Here is a 21,445-nt window from a genome sequence, read left to right as displayed (position 1 = left end):
AAGTCCGCATCTTGTACAGCAATTAACCACTAAGAAGAATATATGCAGTGTATTATTTGTTGAAACTGTACTTCCGATCTGATTTGAAACTGTCTCATTGCTATATGTTTATCAATAAAACTGTAGAAAAAAAAAAAAAAAACAGGCGGATCCCTATGAGTCCAATCTAGTAGTGAGACCCTGTAAACCCTTCGCTAAAAATACAAGACAAAAATTGTCTTTAATATGAGACTACAAATGTGATGTTTTAATCAGAATAGGCTTGAAATTATAGTTCGTAACACTTTGCCTGTTAGTTCTTTTCATAAGAACTATTTTGGTGAATCTCTCTAGATGTTGTAGAAAAAGAGATTACTATGCGAAGTAAAGCTGTGTGGCAAGCAAGCCCGAAGCAGCGTTTCGTATCTTTTCGAATATGAGCACTGACTGCTCACATGTTCAGGGTTGCACTCTTGGAGGAAGAGTCGCAGCCACTGCGCATCAAGCGTCCCACTAGGGCCTGCCTCGCGCTTCCTCGCTGGGCATGTGCGGAGGCTTCCTCCCCAGTGCAGCTGAAGGCGAGCCAATAGGTTGAGATTTAAAGTCATCAAATTATATGTATACGTGTTGGTCGTAAGTTGCAGCCAGACTTTTCATTCACCAGGGTGGATTGTTTTCTAATTGAAAGGGTGTTTGATACGAGGAGTGAGCGCTTCAATCTGTGGCGCTGGGAGAAGCACCTCAGTTGAAATCACAAGGCTGGCTTTGGAGCCTCGTTCTGCTCTTTAAGGATTGCCCGAGTCCCCATGGGAGAGGGTAGTGACACTGATTGCCTGTCGTTCACAGTAAACTACACCCCCAACCTTTTTTCATTTCGTATTTTAAACAGGTCTCACGAAGTTCCGAGGTTGCCCAGACTGGACTTGAACTTGCGGTCCTTCTGCCTCAGCCTTGCATGTGCTTGGGCTGTAGGCCTTCACCCCCAGGCCCGGCTTTAGTACTCTCTGTGCCTTAGTTTGATCATTGATAAATTATTTTCTTTTTTTGCCTGTCCTATCAAGTTGTTATAAGAAGAGTTTTATCTTAAATGTGATAGCAAATTTAACAATTTCTCAAAACGTCAAGAATCACAGTACTTGTGGTAATATTGGAAATTTTCAGGGCCTGGGGAGGAGATAGCTCAGTAGAAGCACTTGCCTGGCGAGCGCAGGGTCCTGAGTTCAATCCCCTGATACCGCAAAAAAGAAAAAATAAAAGGAATGAAAGGAAAAAAAATTTCAGCAGCCGTGCTACCTCTGCCCTTCATTCCTTGCTCTCAGAATCATCATGTGCCCCCCAGAGGCTGGCAGAGAGTTTCACTTACTGTCTCCTCAGAGTGCCCATGGGTGCACCGTCCTGGGTTCTTGACCCTGCTTGGGTCACTTAAGTCTCTGGCCTTCAATATGCAGTTTTATTTATATTGATAATGTACATGTCTGTATATTTACAGTGTAGCAGAAACTAAATCACGAGCCTAACTTACGGTATAAGGTGACAGGATCAGTGTTTCACAGTGAAATGAGACGGAGGTTCCCCGTTGTTTAAGTTTTCTTTATAGAGTGACCATGAAATTAAGTACAGGGAGCAAGCTAGCCTCTTCTCCAGCGGGCAGTTGGCTGCTTAATAAATAGCATTTTTCTTCTCCAAAGTGTTCCTTCCCAGGTTGGGCCTGTGGTTCTCTGCCACTTGTCTGTGGACAGTTGCCATAGGACATTCGGTGTTGGAGCTTTCAAAGCACTCTCCTGTTCTTTTACACATGCATCTTAGCTCTCCATCCAAAGGATCTGATCTGTAAGGTCCTGAGCTGTGTCCTGCTCCTGTGAGATTCCCCACAGTGCTTGGAAGAGTGTGCGTGTCTGAGCCCTGACAGCAGACAGAGAGGGGCACGCAAGGCGTGGGCCCCTGCTGTCATGGAGCCATCATGCTCAGCTCCTACCCAGCAGCCCTTGCGCCTCACAGTGAGATTAGCAGGGAAGCAGGAAGCAGGTTCGTTCCACAGTATGTTCAGAGACTGTGGCAGCCAGCCTTTTCCAGGACACCACCAGGACGGGGGCAGGAAAGCTAGAAGCTGTGAGAATTTCATTGTAATTGCGGCTCCTCAGAGACAGTTGTCCAGCATCAGTTGTGATTTCTCTCCCTTTTCAGGAATTCCTCCAATGAGTGGAACAGGAACGCTGCAAATCTATTTACTTGATATTAATGACAATGCTCCTCAAGTGTTACCTCAAGAGGCAGAGACTTGTGAAACGCCAGACCCCAATTCAATTAATATCACAGCACTTGATTATGACATTGATCCAAATGCTGGGCCTTTTGCTTTTGATCTCCCTTTATCTCCAGTAACGATTAAGAGAAATTGGACCATCACTCGGCTTAATGGTAAGAACTGGCTGATTGTTGGAATATATGTGCATTTGAGAGGTTTTGAAGCATGATATAAAAAGTTCATTTTTGCATGCTTTGCAATCATCTCATTAAATATATTTTTAAAGCTACTAAATGTTTAAGACATTGAAAGACCTCAAAGCCAAAAAAATGACAAAAAAGCACAGGTATGTTTTGCTTTCTGTATACAGTGAGGTAGCAAATAAATCTGGGGAAATGCTCTGTGTTTTCTTATCCCTTCAGGTATTAACTGTCAAATTGTATTTTTTTTCTTCTATTGTATAAAGGTGATTTTGCTCAGCTTAACTTAAAGATAAAATTTCTCGAGGCTGGCATCTACGAAGTTCCCATCATAATCACGGATTCGGGTAATCCTCCCAAGTCCAATATTTCCATCCTCCGGGTGAAGGTTTGCCAGTGTGACTCCAACGGGGACTGCACAGACGTGGACAGGATCGTGGGCGCTGGGCTCGGCACGGGCGCCATCATCGCTATCCTGCTCTGCATTATCATCCTGCTCAGTGAGTGCTTTGTCTCTTGGGTTTTAGTGCCTTTTGCTTTTAGGGTGTTCAGCCAATTGAGCGATTGCTGTGACCTTCCAGGAGGATCCAACAACCCTCTTTGACTGCTGAGTGCTATCTTGTCCATCATATATGGCTCGTGCAAGTCCACATGAGAGCGAAGGCCCCTGACCACTGTGTCAGGCACTGACCCATTTGCAGCAGTCCTCCCCTGATTCTTCCTGCCCCCTTATCCTTTTCTGATGTTCAATTTTTGGGAAGCTTTAGAAGACGCTTTGCATAGAAAACTATTAAGCAGTCCTAAGTTTGAGTACTTATCTTAGGATTTGAGTGTGTATTTATGACACGGAGTTGATGATGATTGAGGAACATGGGGACATTGCTTTCTTTCACTTTTCTTCTATACAGTGTAGTCAGCACCCTGCTCCAGTCGTGCGAGGATCAAGGTGTTTGTTTTCCAAGGGCTGTACCAAATAGTGAGAGATTGCACTTCATCCGCAGCACATTTGATAATGGGAATGATTGCACAGCTCAATAAATTGTCTGTCTTTAGTGTAAGTGCAGATTAAAGAATTGCTCCTTTTTAAGACGCTTTGCAATCTTTGGTTCAGTGGAATGCGAGAAATTAACCACTGGAAAATACTTCAGGAACCACTTCTAGGCAGGCAGGTTAAAAGAATAAATTGTCTGGGCCCTGTGTTTTATTATAGAATAGCAGCAGGACTTAGTTTATTGTGTGATCATGCTATGCACCAATCACTTTCTTGAAAATGTTGGCCATTTCTTTTATGCTTTCTCCATTTACAAGTGTTCTGGTAATTTAAAATTCTGTCCCTTTATTCCAAGCAATTACAAGAGGAGCCTGAGCATTTTTTACTTCCTGTGTGGAAACTACTTTGGCTATAATTTGAAACCTGCATGCTTTACTAATAATCCACTTGCTAGATTTAGCCCTGGAACAATGGCAAATGAGATCATGTATCTGGCTTTTAAAGCAGGATATTTACTTTTATGACCAATAATAAAAAATGTGCTCAAATAGGAGTCATTGAATCTTCTGTTTCAGGATGTAAACCGATACCTTTAGATTTGTAGATAGAATTCGTTCCTCGATGTGCACTCAGGGATATGTTTCAGTTTCGGATGAAATGTAGCGTATATGCCAGCCTTATCAAGAAAGAGGTAGGCATGATGGATTGAGGCATGAAGAAGTGACAATGGCATTTGGAAGGAAAATGAATTGGTGCTGATTTTAACATCAACTCTGGAAAATTTACGATTCCAGACCCGGCACATAAGTGTAAACCATGAAAGCCTAATATTATTTCAGTGCTACACAAATCCCTTGGCCTTCTTAGCAGAAATATGCATCGGGTAAGGAAATGTACAGTAGTACAGAGAAAAACAGCCTCTGAAAATGAAAAAAAAAAAAAAAAAAAAGGAAAGAAAGAAGGAAACTAAAGACCATTTCCTGAGCCAGCTTTAAAACAAGTGATCTGGGCAAGTGCTTGTGTCCCTGGAGCAGGGGCGTTCTCCGAGCATTTGGGAAAGCGTGATGTTGACCAGTCTGAACCAGACAGTGGCACAAGTCAGCTTCCCACTGTTCTGTGTCATCAGAACCCATGGAGCATTCCGGTGGCAGCCTCTACTTCGTAGCAAGCTAGAATGAAGGTAGAGAATGTCGGCGTTCTCAGGTGGAGGTCCTGGAGCTGAGGACAGAGACCTTCACCCTGGAGTCTGGGGCCCGGGGTTGGAGCTCAGCTCTTCACACTGCGGACCTCAGCCCGCACCTCCTGCTCTGGTTCGTCTCTCTTAATGTGAGGCCAGAAATGCTAATGGAGTGAAAAATGCGTTATCAGACCATTAAGAATAAATTATCAGCGATGGAAACTCTGACGAGCTAGGTCAGGCTTTCATAGAAATGATGTTGCATTTTTCCTGTGTTCCAACCTAGTCCTGGTTCTGATGTTTGTGGTGTGGATGAAACGCCGGGATAAAGAACGCCAAGCCAAGCAACTTTTAATCGACCCTGAAGATGATGTAAGAGATAATATTTTAAAATATGATGAAGAAGGTGGAGGAGAAGAAGACCAGGTGAGCAATGTTTTATGTAATCCTTAGAAGGGAGTTTTCCAATGGGATACATTAAATGGTGGTGAAAGTGTTCATGCAAGAGTAAGAAAGTGGTGTCAGGTTTCTTTTTTTGCTATCACATCATCAGTCCGTTGGTGAATTATTTCTTATGTGTGCCACACAGTTATTGAGGTTTTTGAAAATACCAAATGTTGCTGTATTCATTTTGTGAGATATTTCATATTTTTTTTCAAGGAGCCTAGCATTCCAGTTATATTTGTACTAATTGTTTTTCAATTTTCTTCTTTGGATATTCGAATTAAAACTACAAGTAGTTTCCATATTGGGATCTTGATACTTATATATGTGGTAGAAAAAGCACTGAATTTAATCATTTAATGAATATTTATCAAGCCAATTCAATATTCCAGGCAGTTATAATCCCTGAGAATAAAGAGGTGGATGGGACCAACAAATATTTGCCCTTGAGATCTTACACACATACAGAGAAAGAGACAGAGAGAGACGGGGGTGGGGGAAGAGACAGACAGACAGACTTGAAGTTAGAGACCACACTCAAATCATTGTTGTATCCATAGTGCCTACTGTGGTGCCGATACAGTGTTGATTCCACGGATATTAACATTTCCTTCTTGCTCTTAAGTAACGTGCATTTCTGTATCAGTGAGTATGTGTAGAACATCAAAACATTTCAAAGAGGAGAGCGTGGAAAGTAAAGATCTTTGCTCAGCAGCAGTGCTTTACATGCTGTAGTAGTTGACATTCATAAGGTCTGCACTCCATGCTGGACTCTGTGCTGAGCACATTCATGCTCTTCTCTCCAAATCTTTGATGGTGGGAACATCTTCAGTTTGGTGATAGAAAACTGAGCCAAAACCAAGTCATGCAGCTAGGGAGGGATACACACGTAGGATTTGAGTTCCAGCCTGTCCTATTTGCAGCCTAAACTTACTACTCTAGTGTATTTCTTTTGAAATTTTCTGGAAGATAGTAACATAATCCATGAGAAGCTCTGTGGTTGATATTGCTTAGGTACAGTTGTTAGGTCATTTCTGTGCCCTTAAAATGTTGGAACCAGTAGTCTTCAAAGAACAGAGAATTCTTTGGGTCTTGCATCACTGCTGGGAAGTGAAAATGTGCCCTGTCTTAAGAATGTCTGTGTACAGATGCCAATGGTAGGGCCATCACCTTGAATAAAAGCACATTTTCATGACAATAGTTTCTATGTTACTTCTTTGAGGAGCCACTCTTATGTTTAATGTTTGTAGCAGTCACCTAGAAGAAATGCATGATTAAAATATGTTGAAAACTTGACTCAAGTGTTTAAGACTGTTTTGAATACTGACTAATTAAAGTGGCTCTATAAATATACTCCAGGGTTTCTTGCTTATAAATGTCTTTAAATTTTAAAATTCATGTTTGGCTTAATTCTTAATGAATCGATCCTTTCACATTCCTAGGCAGTATTCAAGATTATCAAATGCGTATTGATCATATTTTCTCATAAGCCTTTTATTTGCATTGTTATTTTTCATGTCACTGTTTATTGTTTCAAGGGATGAAGCTAAAGCCAATTCAGTGATGCTCCAGTATATAAAATAGTCTTTAACTGGAAGGCCACCAATCCTATCCGGATACTGCGCAAAGTTCCAGGCCCAGAGCCAAGCACCAAGTTTCTTCTCAGCATCTGGGGGTGTGGACAGGTTATCTGAGGTCACTTAATCAAATCAAAACCCTATAACCCCAAACACACACCCAGTAATCCCTTCAAAACATTATTTAATAAGGATCCCTTGTATTATTTTAGGAAATATTTATTTCTTTATGGACTTCAACTCCTTAGGATTGATGCTTGAGCTCAAACAGTAAAACTTAGCTATTAGGAAGAGAATGCACAGTGGTGCAGCAGAAAATCTCTGGCCTCAGGGAATCAAAGCACTTCATATCAAATTCCTGATCCTATTCTCATTTCCTCCCCAAGCCTGCTGTGTAGATACTTGTCCCCTTGGAGAAATGCCATTCTCCTTGAATTTGGAAGTATAGTGATGCCTGACTAACCTGGGTAAAACCTAAATATAACATGTAATTTCATTGATGTTTGGCCTCTTCATAATTTATGAAGCATTTTATGAAGATACTTAAAAAAAAACTATCATCAGAAATCTTCAAGTTCTTCCTTTCCTGACCTCTGAATCTTCTAGGTGCCCACTATTTTTTTTTTTTTTTTAAATCACGAATCAAACTCAGGACCATGTGTTTGCCAGGCAGGTGGTGTGCCACTGAGTTATGTCCCCCATGCATATTAGCACTAGCACATGAATGTATTGTTTCTTTTCCACTTGTCCAGTACCCTAGGTTTTTTTCTGGAACTTTCTATACTAATTTATTGATATGATACTTCTTTTCATTTGGCCCCTTTACAACTTCTTGGTTCTTTGTTGGCATTTAAGTCTAGATCAAGAACCTGCATGTGTCTTTGATCCTCTGTTGTGATCGTTTTCCTCAGGCAGTTCTCATGGTAGGCAACTGTGATAAAAATACAAAATGCTTTTATGTCCATTTAATTATAATAACAGAATAAAATATGTGATGTAAGAATACTCTTCCCAGGCTTCTGTCTCCGTGCCTCTAAAATGGGTCATGAGATCTTTTCCTTCATCCAAGACACATCACCTAGACTTGGAACACTTCTGAGGCCGTGAGTGAACAAGCTTAATGGATTTGCATCCTGAGGGAGTCTGTACCCAACCTCAACTCCGTTCCAGGGGCATCTGCTTAGTTCTCAGGGAGCTCACCACAGGTTGGGTGCAGGTCCAAAAAGTTGGCATGCTAAGAAGCCTGGATTTGATCAGTGTGAAAGTGTGGATGGGTGTTAAACCAGAGACAGACTTCCACTAGGACACTGTCAACAGGACAGAGATGATAAAGCCTCGCTGAGGGCAGCAAGGCTGAAGATGTGGGTAAGGATGTCACCACCACTGCTTTTATCCCTAGAAAAGGATAGAGGGGAAAGAAGCAGGAATCTTCCATTCAAAGCTATGCTGTGTCTTCTGCATTCCTATAATTTGATTCATTCAGGCTTTGTTTTGTTCTCAGCTGTCTTTGGGTGTCAAACTATGATTTGCTAAGGTATCCGAGTTGTTCTTTGCGTTAGAAAGTGGGTCTCAGTCCCAAAACTTTCTGTCTCCGAGCGAGAAGCAGCTTTCCTGCCGGTGTAAGCATGAAACCACCATGCACTGTACCTGTGTGATGTGTCCATGGTGTGCACAGAAGTAGCTCATTTTTGACATTGAGAAATAGTGTACTGCTGTAAGAATTGACCATGTTCTATGTATCCATTTTTGTGCATTTGAATATTTGACTCCATCTAGTTCAGGTATTTATGAATATAGCTGCTGAGTGTGGTTGTGTGTGTGTGTTCTGGATGTTTCTCCTGGTGTATGTGTAGGTGTGGTGGGGTGCAGTCCTGCCAGTTTCCCAAAGTGATTCTACAGTGGATACTTCTCCTCCTTTCATTGTATGATTTTTCTAGTTCCCCCACGTCTTCTTCCTTTTTAACACTGGGATTTTTTTCAGTCTTACAAATTTTAGCCATTCTGGAGGTATGAGTCTCATGGTTTGATTGGTGAGCCTTTTCATGTTTTCTTCTATGCAGTGTCTGTTCAGCTGTCTCTTCCTCTATGGGTCAATTTTTTTTTTTTTTTTTTTTTTGTAATGACTTGTAGGACATCCTTATATATTATAAAACTGAGGTTTTTTTTTTTTGTCACGTACATATGTTATAAATATCTTCTCTCATTTTGCAGCTATTTAAATCATTCATCTTTATGGTGTCTTAGGACAAGCAGAAGTTCTTAATTATAATACTGTTATGTTTACTATGTTTTGCCATTATGGTTGGTGCTTTAAGAAAAATCAAACTGTGTCAGCCCCATAGTGAACCCCCAACTCAAAAGGTTTACATTATCCGCTGGAAGTAGAGTCACTTTGTCTCTATAACCATGATCTATCTGTGATTGATTTTCTGTTTGATCTAAGTTATGGATCACCACTTTTTTTTATTTTCTCCCTTCGTGGATATCAAGCCCCATTTATTAAAAAATATCGTGGTTCACTGTCATGCAGCAGGTAATTATATGTGTGTGGACCTGTGGGTCACTTTCTGGCTATCTGTTCTATATTGTTTGCTCCATTTGTCTATTTTTGATCTAACACCACGTGGGTTTAGTTTCCGTTGCTTTCTAATACCTTGATATCTTATAAAATAAGTTCTCCAACTCTTATTTTTAATATTTACTTTTTTGATGGATTCTTTTACCATATTTCCTACAAGAAAAAAATGTTTATGTGTATAAAATGTTCTTACTTTCTAGGTTCATTTAACCCAAGTACTTCATTTTCTATATACATGTTCTTGTTTCAAAACTTATAAACAACATGGACAGTTCCTGAAAAATTAGGCCTTGCTGAAATAAATTCTATTTTCCATAATTCTCATGTGGCTCTCTGGTAGAAATTCTATTTCTCTGTAGGGTGCATTGAACGTTTGGGCAATGGAATATGATTCATAATGTTTTATTAGCCTTTTTAAAGACATCATCTCTACAATGAGCTTTGGAAAAGGGACTGTTGCCACCTACTTTCTAGAAAAGTGTTCATTCATATTTATGATACAAAACCTGTGTTTGAAGAGCCTGTGTGTTACCTGGAGGTATGAACCGGGGACTGTGTTACGGTAGTGGGCCAGGCTTCAGGCAATCAGGTATAGAGCTGGTCTGCTTAAAGTGTCAGCTAGACAGTCTAATTCATCAGAGAGACTCTGCCACTGCTAAGTAATACCACCTCTTATTTTTCCAGTTTTAGAGGACTGGCCAGTCTCAGAGATTCATTTAAACAGCTGTGGATGCCAGGTGATGGCCACTGTCACTGCCTGGGTCAGGTTTGTGGCAGTCATCTCAAGATTAGCTTGGAACTCGCTTTGCCACGATTTCTGTGCCTCCTAACAAAGCACCCTTCTTATTGGCAGCTAACTGATTAGAAAGAAATCCGGGCAAAATGGTCCTTCACAGAGATAGTCCTTATCTTCTCTGCCTTTGATTAGCATCTCTAGCTGCTTAAATTCCATGCCAAGGTTGCTAATTTCTTTCACAAAACAGGAGGGGCTTTTAAAAGGGAAGAAAAAAGGCACCTTTGTGTCTTTTCTTCTTGCTGGGTGAATAATAGGCATTTATCAAAGTATGTGGCTATTCTGCTCCCATGTAGATGGTCCAGAGGCTGGATTGGGCCCACATGAGAAACTGGCCTACCCTGTGTTCTGACAAGAACTAACTTATCTCTGCACAGGCAGTGGGCCATGGGCAGACACTTTTAGTATAATATCTAGTCTCTTTCTAGAGAGTTAGATTCCTTCCTTATCTGCTTCCCTGCTATCACCAGCGGGGCCTTTGCTGGTTATCAAGGCATATTTAATTACCTTCATTAGTAAATGTCCTTTAGTGCCCTTGTGGCCAATAGGGCGGTTGCAGATCGCTTTCTGTGGTCTCTGCTTCCAGGTCCCTCTATGTCAGCATTGCTAACAAAGTCAGGAAGAATGCAGGACAGCTGACCCTTGCTTTCCTGGGACCATCTCTTCTCAGCCCCAGGACGAGAAGTGGAGAAAGCAGCTCGCTACTTTTTAAAGCTCAGCCTGTATTATGATTATTCTTACATTAAACAAGCATCTGTCAAGTGCGCCTTATGTTCACAGCAGTCAGGGGTGCTCACTTTAAACCAGCCTTGCCAACACCACTTGTAATGAGGCGAATTTATTCCGGATTACGTTGGCAAAAGCTGTTGTTGGGTATGACGTACTAGGCAGATACTGTCAGGAAGAACAGAGCAGGGATTACATCTTCATCTGCCTGGATCCATAGACCACCGCATTTGTTGTCTTCTCCTTCTCCTTATTCTTTCTCCTCCTTCCTCCTTCCTCCTTCCTCCTTCCTCCTTCCTCCTTCTTCCTTTCTCCTTCTTCCTTCTTCCTTCTTCCTTCTTTTTTCTTTCTTCTTTTCTTAATGTATTTGGTACAGGGCCTCACTATACAGCTCAGACTCATAGTGATCTTCCTATTTTCAGCTTCCCCAGTGCCAGGACAATGGGCAATTTGCCACCTTTCCAGGTCTCAGGGGCCAGCTCAGCAGGCCTGGGGGTGCAGCCTGTGTGACATGGGGTGCCAGGGACTGAACCCCTAGTCTCTGCGCTTGCCTGAGCAGGTGCTTAGTCCACTGAGCTCTCTTAGCAGCCCAAGCAGCCTTCTTCTTTTTAAAAAGCATCTCACCAACTAAAACGTTACTGGGTTCAGGGTTGCTTACTTCTTTCTCTGGAGTTAAATTCTGAGTTCTCATTTTGAACAAATAATTTAAGGAAATTAGCAAAAAAGCACTTGCCGTGTTTGTTCAAGAAAGCAGAAGTGAAGAGTGGGATGGCAACGGGCACTACAGAGTGAGCTTGGGCCAAGTCAATAGAAAAGAGGATGACAGCAAGAATAAATGCACGCTGCATCTAGGAACAGTGAGGGCTCTCCTGGGAAGTTAGGTGAGCGAGCTCGTCATGGAGTCAGTCTGTCATTTTATACTGCCCAGATCTCAGGGACACCTGCAAGAACCTACACATCCTAGACCTCAGAGGAGGTTCTGGGATCCCATACCTCAGGCTGAGGCCAGGTCTGCCCCATCCTACTCAAAGCCCACTCCCGTTCTTGGGGGAAGTTAGAGTGGTGGCTCCAGGGAGCAGCACCAGGACCAATGGGTGGAGGAAGCAGGGTTTGTTTTCTCCTCCAATGGGATTTGTGCTCTGGAGATGAAATCCGACCTGCCCCCCCAGCAGAGTGGGTCAGGGCCTAGGGGCTGAGCAGGACTCCATATGGGTTTCTTTCTCTTCAATTTGCAGGCATTTGCCCCCGCACCCAGTCCCCCACTGCATTCCAAGTCTGTCTTCTCTTGCCTGCTGAAGGTCCACCTCCTCACGGGAGCCTCAGCACGGCTGGGGCGCAGCAGACGGGGTTGGCTTCCCGTCCCACAGCTGCAGAAGCCCCTGGATGCCCAAGTTTGAGTTCTCGAGTTTTGTGGACATGCTAAGGACTAGTTTCTTTGGTATCAAGGATGCTTCTGAACTCCCAGAGAAAATACTTGCCAGTGGGGACACATGGGTGAGACAGATTTTATTGCACATTGAGGTAACAGTTCATGCACACAGCCATGGCTAGGCTTTCTTTAGCCTAACAGAAAAAATCCACACAAAGTTCTTTTCCAGTCTATACAAAAAAAGATCTACAAGTGTGACCTGCATCTGTCATGACACAATTACTAGAAACTAAGTCGAAGCTTTCCTCTTTAAGGAAATGTGCTTCAGTAATGCTTTTCCTTTTCTTTTTTTCTTTTTGGGGGAGTGTGGGGATGAAAGAGGCCCAGCTTTACTGGTTTATGTCCTCTGCCAGGAGCTTCTTTTGTAGATCGTGATTCCATTATGTACTAACTTTTAGGGTTTGGATTAATCAAAACATACTCCTGTCAAGTAGAGATACTAGAGTGTTCTGAAACTGGAGACCAGATTTCTACACTACTGGTTTTTTTAAAAAAGAAAGCAGATTAGGCACACAAATATGTTTGGCCAGATGTATTAGTTCAGATATGCTAGCCGCTTTCAGGAATTAAAGCGTAGCTGAAATGTAGTCCTTACTCAACAGAGTTGGGTGGCAAGACATGGACACTGGGGGGCTCCACCCCACACAGTCAGGGACCCAGGGGGTCCACAGAGCAGCCCATCTTCCATCTGTGGCTTCTCGGGCCACTGCAGCCTTCTTGTTGCAGCCATTGGATGACAACAGGACATGAAGGATTTAAGCGTGTTTTTCAGGGACCAGGCCTACAAGAGGCACACACCCCTTCCAGGCCCACGTCCCTTAACTGTGTACCTAGGAAGAAAAATCAGGAGTTTGAGGATACATAGGTCTCTTCCACTCGTAAGTTAGGCCGCTGAGCTTAGAGTCTTTGGGGAAGTGCTCTGAGAACAGCCTTTACCACCTCCCCCTGCGCAGTAGGTTGCATCTTTCTGACCCATCCAGACATGGCAGCAGGAAATGTATTGCTGGGCACAGCAAGTGTAGCAACTCATAGAAGCAGGAGGAGGCCAGGAATCAGGATGCCAAGCCACCAACCGTCAGGGACGCTTCCTCCCCTTCCTTGGCAGGCCTGAACAAACCTTACCCTCATACAGCTCAAGAATCTTATAAATCCTTAGGACAAAGAGAGCATGATTAGATCTCCTTTTAAAACCCTGGATTTCCAGATCTAAAAAGATCTAGATGTAATTACTATGTCAGTGGACTTTCTTTTTATAATGAAGTTGATCCCTTCTGTGAATTTGGGAAATTAGCCTTGCTATTTAAGTAGATGGGATGCCCAGATTGTCTGGGGCACAGAAAGCTCGTGCAACAGAATTGAGGGGCCTGAGAAGAAGTAAGACTCACCATTCCCAGCACCTGCAGTTGGGCTTTTGGGAATGGAGATGATAAAGACGGACTGATGGCTGTTTCTCCTCACGTTGCTCCTCCACTCCACGTTTTAGGGTGCGATGGGATTCACATGCTTAGTCTCTCTCTACCTCTCCAGCTTTAGCCATTGAGTTTTTGTGTCAAGACATGTCAGGGTCCCAGGCGGAATCAGGGCTCCCAGCTCATTGCTCCACAGCATCGGTGTCTTCTTGTACTGTGTCCATCCCAGGTCCTGACACTCTGTGAGAGCCGGGGTTTGTCACAGTCATTATTTATGCCAGTGTTTAGGACATTTGATATCTAGCAGCACTCACAGAATGTTAGCTAAGCTGCACTCAACCTTCTTCCTGACTTTGTAACTGAGTTTGCGACTCTGCCTACAGGGTCTACTGAGCACCTCTGATAACTTCAACTTCATCCTTTGAGATCACTGGTGTCTGCAGGCATGGTGACAATGCTTATAAATGCCAGCCTTCATTGAAGAGCTGTTCTCTGTCAGACACTGCTGCGCTCCTGCTTTGCATGCCTCTCATTGTCTGTCCAATGGCCCTATGAAGTAGACATGGCTACTAATCCAGCTTCAAACTCAGGTCTACAGGACTCAAGAGTTCAAGTATAGGCTGACATCCAGAACAGTACATGAGAGATTGAAGTAGATACTTTATTTAGCTTTGTTAGTCTAAAGCAGGTACTCGGTAAGACCAGCAAGGGCTTAGTCACAGTTTATTAGATTGTCTGGCTTTAAGACAAGCAAAGGTTAAGACCCATCTAATTGGCTCTGCATGCCTAGCTAAATTGCACATAGTAACAAACTTAAAATCTGGAGAAGCAATCCGAGCAGCCGAATTACTTTTTGAAAAACCTGAATGTACAATTTGGACCACAGAAACTAAAATCTGAAATCCAGGCAGAATGCCTAGACCAAGGAATGGTGCACGGTCACGAGAAACCCTCTTGAGGCCAAACGAAGCACTTCTGTGAGTCAAGAGATCATTGCTTGAGCCAGCGAGTCTGTATGAGCCCCTGCCAATCGCAGCAACCGCCCTGGACACACACAGCCAACCGGGCCATCTGACAGAAGCAGAGTGAACAGTAAAACTTAACCATGCTACATTTGATTCCTTAAAATAATTATTTTACAAAATCATTCTGCTCTGTCAGCAACCTAGCAGATGGCTACATCTGGGCATAACTGCGGAGACTGCTTGGAACATTTTTATTGTTGACTAAAACACACTCTTAATGATGTTTCCAGGTAATTCATCCATTTATACCTACCTGCAAACACTAGTATATATTAGTTACTGAGAGAGGGACATTGAATTCATAGGGGAACATTTCATCAGGGATAGGATGCACACATCTTCGTTCCCTGTCTGCTTATTTATGGCCAGGGGACCCATGGTGCTAGGCTAAGGACAATGTGTATTCTGAACTAGTCAGTTTTGATCCCTGAATATGCTTATACAGCTTTTTTTTTTAAATAAGCGAAGGATTTGCTCATGATTCTTTCTTTGCTCTTCTTCTCACTTTGTGTAAATGACTACATTATTTTATACAATTCACTTTTGTTGGTCAATCAGAACTTTACTGTATTAAGTTTTAAGGGAATGGAAATTTATCTATATCCCACTAATAACAAATAATAAGGATTTGTATGCCAAGTATGTGTTACCACTGTGCAAAAGAAAACAACAACAACAAAAAAAAAGATACTGAGCTGCTAAAATGTGATAGGTCAAAGTAAAAACAACATCCAAATCTACCAACTTCCTGATTGCTTAAATAAAGATTTTTGGGTAGCTAGTCAGGAGCCATGTCCTGCATACCATGCCCAGCACCAGCAAAGTCTAAAGGATGCAACAGAGACAGGGTAGCCTCAGAAACCTAACGGACCTGCTGTCTGTCCCACACAGGAAATGCTCAGCTTTTCTCTAGACTTACTAATGAAACCCTCATTAGCTTTTTATGCAAAGGTTGAACACCAGTGTTAAGATGAGACAAAAAATTTATATGTATTCTGCTCAAGATCACACATTTAAATTACAGGCCCAGAATCTGAATTAAGATTTTGACTTCGGAATCCTTTTTTTTTTCCAGCTCAATACTATGGTCCTTTTGCTGAATTTTCTTCATGCACAAATTGACTTAAAACAATGAATATTCTTTTTTAGAAAATTCAAAAATTATGTCATAAATGAGGGAAGGATTTTGATTCTCTCACAAAATTCCTTACCAAATAATGCTTCTTTAGTACCTATTTTTGTGCTTCTCCCAAGATTGAATAATAAGTCATGCTAAAATGGAACAACTTTGATCTTTACCCAAGTGGTGGCATTTTTGTTGTTTTGTAAGAAGTTGGATCTTGGGCTGAAAATGTGGCACTCAAGATGCATTTAGTGGCTATCCTTTTATCTTCCAAGACATACACTTCTTGGTAGGGTAAAGAAATGTATTTATCTTTACACAGTTATAGCTAAATTGCATGGAAAGAATAAGAAATTACAAACCTTAAGAGAGAAACACTGTTTTGGATTTCAAGAGGCCTATCGCCTGTCCAGGGGCCTTTTCCTTTCCTGGATTCTGCTGGCTTTCTCTAGCCACATGTCTGTTTTTCTAGCAACTCTTCCTTCTTTACTTATGTCCTCACCCTGTATTCTTTAAATTAGCAGAGGTCTTATACTAAGCTTTAATGATTTTTAAATATGTTCTTTTGAAACACATTAGACCAAAAGCTTAGGAGTTCAGTAGCCAAGCTTTGGAGGTTGTCAGATAGTATTCATTCAGCTGGAACTGAATTGTGTATTGGCTGTATTTCCCCAAAAGAATGTGCAACATTACACAGTGTGAATGTGTCCTGATAAAATTTAAACAGTAGTCATTTCAGATTTGGTCAGTTGTCATCCCTCTGGTTTATTAAATACTTTCAATGAACAAATGGCTTTCACATGATTCTTCAGCACAAGAACCATGATTGGTCACCAAGAAAGAAGCTTAGGCTCCTTCATAATTCTGGAAATTGGTAGCATTTGAAAAGAAGCTATGAGGACCGGCCAAGTAGCTCAGTGGAGTAAAGCACCTGCAAGCAGGCATAAGGACCAGGGGTTCATTCCCTGGGCCTGCCGTGCCAGCCCTGCCCCCAGGGTGCGCTGAGATAGCGATTGAGACTGGGCGTGCTGGTGTGTTTCTTTAATCCCAGCTCTTGGGAGGCTGTAAACAGGACAATCACTAGGAGTCCAATCTAGTAGTGAGACCCTGAACACCCTGTAGACCCTCCCTGAAAGGCAGCTATGGCAGGCCAGCATTTTTAGGAAGCCAAGAAGTAGGAGCCGTAACAAATGTGTTCCCTCTTTCCCTCTTCAGGGAGCCTAGACTGCCTCCCTTGTGAGAGGTACAAAGCCTGACTGTCCAGTGAGGTTAAAAATATATATGAACAGGGCTGGGGAGATGGCTCAGTAGAATAAGGGCTTGCCTGGCAAGTCTAAGGGCCTGAGTTCAATCCCTGGTTCGGGGGGGGGGAATATATATATATATATATATATATATCTCCCTCTTCATTTATATAGTTTAAGCCTCTGTCAGTTACTTTATCGCTGTTAGTTTATAATTAAATCCAGAAAAGCTTTTAGCAGATCTTTCTTTTGGGGGGAAGTTTAGTAGTCCGTAGCTCTAGATTTTTACATTTCTTCACTTGTGACAAGGGTGACCATCATAATGTGCTTGCGGTAGAATCAGGTCTTAATGTAATTTACATGAAGCTTGCAGGGGGGTTCGAGCTTCTTGTCAGCAGCTGGATGGTGATGCGTTGGCACCTTATCGCTATTCTATTCAATTATTTTAATGCCAGGAGCTAAGGAAGGTGAGATGATAATGTGGGGTTTTTTCTTCCACCTTTCATTCCTTTTTGTATCTGAGTTTCTTACACCACAGCTGGCTTTTTTCCAGGTGCTTTTTAAAAAAAACTTTTCCTTCAGAATTTTCTTCATTTACTTTCATGTTAGAATTTTTGTTTTTCATAGCTACGCAGTGTTAAAACACTAAAAACACTTACTCCCATTTGTATGAGAACTTCAAGTGACTTTTCCTTCACTGCAATAAAAAGTCCTGGCGCGTGAGAGAGCTAAACATCTCATCACTGGCTCTGATCAGTGGAGGCTGACAAATGACCTTGCCCTTTGGGTGCCGACCTCCTTCATCCGTGCGTGGGACCTTTGCTGGGCCTAAGAGAAGACTCCTTTCAGCCTACACTGTTAAAGGCACCGAGGGGAATTCTGTATAAGCAACATGGCTGTTGAGTTTACTCAGTCCCATGGGAGAGGACTGAGTCGGAGCAGAATCAGCCACAAGTTAGGATAGAACAAAGGACTGAAAGAGGAGAGGAGGAGCTTGCTGCTTGAGGAATTTGGGGACCCAGACCTGCGGTTGTACTTCCCCTGAAGGCCAGGGCAGATGCTTGTGGTCGTGTTGTTTGGGACAGATTGTGCAGATGGACATAGCTTTGCTCTGTGGTCTGCCATCGTGCCCGCTAGCGACACCTCACCTGTTGGCTGTGACATGCCTCTCTGTGCCAGACCCTTGCTGGGCCTAAGAGAAGACGCCTTGATGCCTAAGCAGCAGTGAGTCTCATCGTAATCAGCTGTTCACAGACCTAGGGCAGGCTGTCCTGCGCCATCTGCTCTGCTCTTGAAGCAGCATTGCCTCCTTGGACAATCCTCTCCAGTGCGTCCACCCTGACTTTGCCCACCAGCACGCGTGGCTGCATTTGTTGTTTCTGTAAACTGCTCAGTGCATGTATTTCCCTTGCTCTGGTCATCTTTGCTCTGTCTTTTGCTGCTACTTAACTGAGTCTGTGACCTTGGTCAGAGCCCTAACTTCTCTGAGCTGCGATGTCACTGGAGTGGGAGGAGGGGCGAACTTGGGAGGGTTCTGGTAACTTTCTTCTGGGACTCTTAGCAGACATCAGAAAGGTTGATTTCCTTCTTTCACCCTCTCACAGTTGAAAGTAGTATTTGGCATCCAGGAAGCACTGCTGTCTTGGTGGATGGAAAATGAATGTTTTCATCACTTCTTAAAATAGGCTGTGATTATGAAGGTCCAGCCTGCGATGTGCTTTCCTGAAATATTTTCCTGGGATTCCAGAATTCCAGCTTATTCTGCTGCTCTATTGTTTAAATTTAATTTCATTTTACTTTATTTTCATTTACTTTTATTTTATATCACAACGTAATACTCTAACGTAGATGTTTGCTATTATTTTTGGGATGAGTTTTAAATGATTGCAAGTAGTGGAATTTAATAAGAAAAGCTCAAGCCAGATTTTTATCTGCTTATTAACATCTTGTTAACTCTCCTGGTATTAAATTGAAACACAGACAAAAGTTGTTTAAGTTATTTACAAGGTTAGCAGTCTAAAATACTTATGTGGATGCCAACTTTCAATGAGAGTTAGTACACATTCCAAACATTATTTGAAAGATTTGTCTTGACTTTGATTTGAAAATTTAATTTCTTTAGGAAGTTAGCATTGTAAGTGTTGACAGTCATGAGAGAATTTTCAGCTAGAGTTTTAGGAATCAGGTATAGGTTTCTTTTTTTGCTTGTCTCTCCTTTGGAGGAGTAGAGCCGTGAACTCAGAGACCTTGAAAACATTTTCTGTCTCCATAATACTCAGGACAATTCTCAGCTTACATATTGTAATTTGTATGTTTGAGTAAGGCGTTATGGGATTGTAAAGATGTATAATTTAGCAAATTCCCAAGGGGTGAGTCTTTTTCAAGAGCCCTAGAATTAGACTCTTAAGTCAGGACTTTTGCCATATCATACAGAGGGACATAAAAATAAAACCCACTCCCATGAGCAGAGGGGGCCCCCATGCTGTCCCTCCTACTCTCAAGAGTTTTGTGTCTCGTGTTTGCGATGGACAAGAGGAAACCATCCAAGGAAGCAGTCAGGCATGTGTTGTTACTTCTCTAACTTCCTGTAAATCAGTGACTTTCTGAGTCTTTGAAGTACCATTATAGCTGAAGAGCTAAACAGGTTTCACAAAAATGGGGGACTGACTCAGCAGGTGATTCTTGGGTATAGGACCAGTGTTCTGTCTCTCCCTCCCCATTGTGAATTACTGCTGTGCTGTGCCGTGTCATCCCAGGCACTTTTGTTGCATCTGATGTCTGGTTTCCATCTCATCACAGGAATTACATCCAACACTGTTAAAATGATACCTTCTGTGAGCCTTCTACGTTGATGGTCAAAAGGACTGAGCAAGAAGATCAGAGAAGGGTTTTGTTTGTTGTTGTTTTTGTATGTTTAAACTAACTGTATTTGTCTTTTTATTTTTTATTCTTTGTGGAACTGGGGATTAAACTAACTTTAATAAGACAATGTACAGTAAATCTGTAAACATTCAACCTTATAACTTCAAAGTATATGAACCACAAACATTAATAAAACTTAAAAGGCCAACTGAACAAACCAGCTGTTAAGAGGTAAGTCTAGGCATCCCCCAAGAGCCTCATGAGGTCACAGTTGGAGCTCTAGAAGCAGATTTTGGGGGCTTTGTGCTGATTTGCCATTAGAAGCCAGGGTCTCCTGAAGAGGTAGATATGGGGTATGGCCAGGAAAGTTCTGTAGCCCTTCCCAGCTCTTACTTTCTGCTCCCTGGGCATCATGAACTGAGCAGCTGTGTCTCTGCCATTCCCCTGACGTGTCGTTCTGCCCTTCAGCTGGCCCGAACCATGAGCCAAAATAAGCTTCTGATGTTTTGAATTGTGGGTGTCAGGTATTATGTCTCAGTAAGGACAAAAGTCACTAAGACATCAACATATCTACAACCCTCGTAAAAAGTTTCAGCATACCTTTCTTAATAGTTGGTAAATCAAACAAATTATAATTGATGCTCAGATAAGGATGTACAAATGCAAAGAGCAAAATAAACCTGTTCTAAGGGAAATATGTACAACAAAGGTCCCAGGATGCCAGGCTGACATTCTTCTCATTTCGTAGGACACATTCACCAAAAGGGATTATAATGTTTGGCTTAACGAGAGCATCAGCAAGACCCAAATGCTGAAATCATTCAGAGTTGAATCTCTAATGTGAATGTTGTAAACAAGAAATCAATCACCCAAAGATCACTGAATAAATTTGAAATTGTATGCAACTTAGAAACATACTTCTAAATAATCAATAGATCAAAGATGAAATGAAAACTAAAATTATAAAATATGTTGAACCAACTAAAACAATGTATGATCATTTTGTTAAAATGAAAGTAATCTAAAGAAGTGAAGTGAGGTTGTTCACATCAAACTGTGCATCAGAAAGCAAGACTGAGCTTGAACTCATTCAAACTCTATTTCAAAACTAGCTATAGAAGAATAACATTTCATAGCAAAAGTAAGGAACTAACACAGGTATTCGTAGAAATCAAAGTTTTAAACAGTGTGCTAAAGTCAAAGTTGTTTCTTTGAAAAGAAATGATCAGAGAAGTTTTAATACTAACCCTACTTTCTGCTCCTTGCAGATGTAGAAAGAGCCTCTCAAAAGGTAAAAGTGTACAAATGAATATGCTCTTCAATAAGTATGTTACATACACATTAGTAAGTGAAACAGGCCAGGGGGAGGTGTCATTCTTGTCCAAAGGGCATAGCTGCTGTCAGCTGCAGCAAATCGTTCTGCCAGAGCAAGCTTCCTGTTTTCAGATGAGCTGCCCCTGTGTCTAAATATTGGTGCTTTACTTGAGTATCTCGGTAACACTGCTGGCCAATCAAAATGCATTTGTATTTGCAACCTTTTGTTGCAGTGAGAGTTGCATAAGAAATTGGGGAAGAGGGATTCTTCGCAGGTGCCCATGAGCACAGGTTAAGCCTACATGCTGTGCTTCTTCTCTCTCCGGATA

General features: G+C 42.0%; 1 protein-coding gene across 2 annotated transcripts in view; it reads left to right on the top strand.

Moving 5' to 3' along the window:
- Positions 1-21,445, top strand: part of Cdh2 (cadherin 2) — a 244,133-nt gene that overhangs the window by 207,655 nt on the left and 15,033 nt on the right. For both annotated transcript variants that reach the window (XM_004623550.3, XM_023714056.1), the window contains 3 exons: positions 2,164-2,397; positions 2,691-2,924; positions 4,879-5,018. In XM_004623550.3, the coding sequence (XP_004623607.1) occupies positions 2,164-2,397; positions 2,691-2,924; positions 4,879-5,018 (608 nt within the window). The remainder of the gene's footprint in view (positions 1-2,163; positions 2,398-2,690; positions 2,925-4,878; positions 5,019-21,445) is intronic.

Source organism: Octodon degus, unplaced genomic scaffold, assembly GCF_000260255.1.
Source record: "Octodon degus isolate 3935 unplaced genomic scaffold, OctDeg1.0 scaffold00003, whole genome shotgun sequence".
Taxonomy (NCBI): domain Eukaryota; kingdom Metazoa; phylum Chordata; class Mammalia; order Rodentia; family Octodontidae; genus Octodon; species Octodon degus.
Note: the sequence above shows the minus strand (reverse complement) of the source record. Positions and strands in the feature narration are given on the sequence as shown.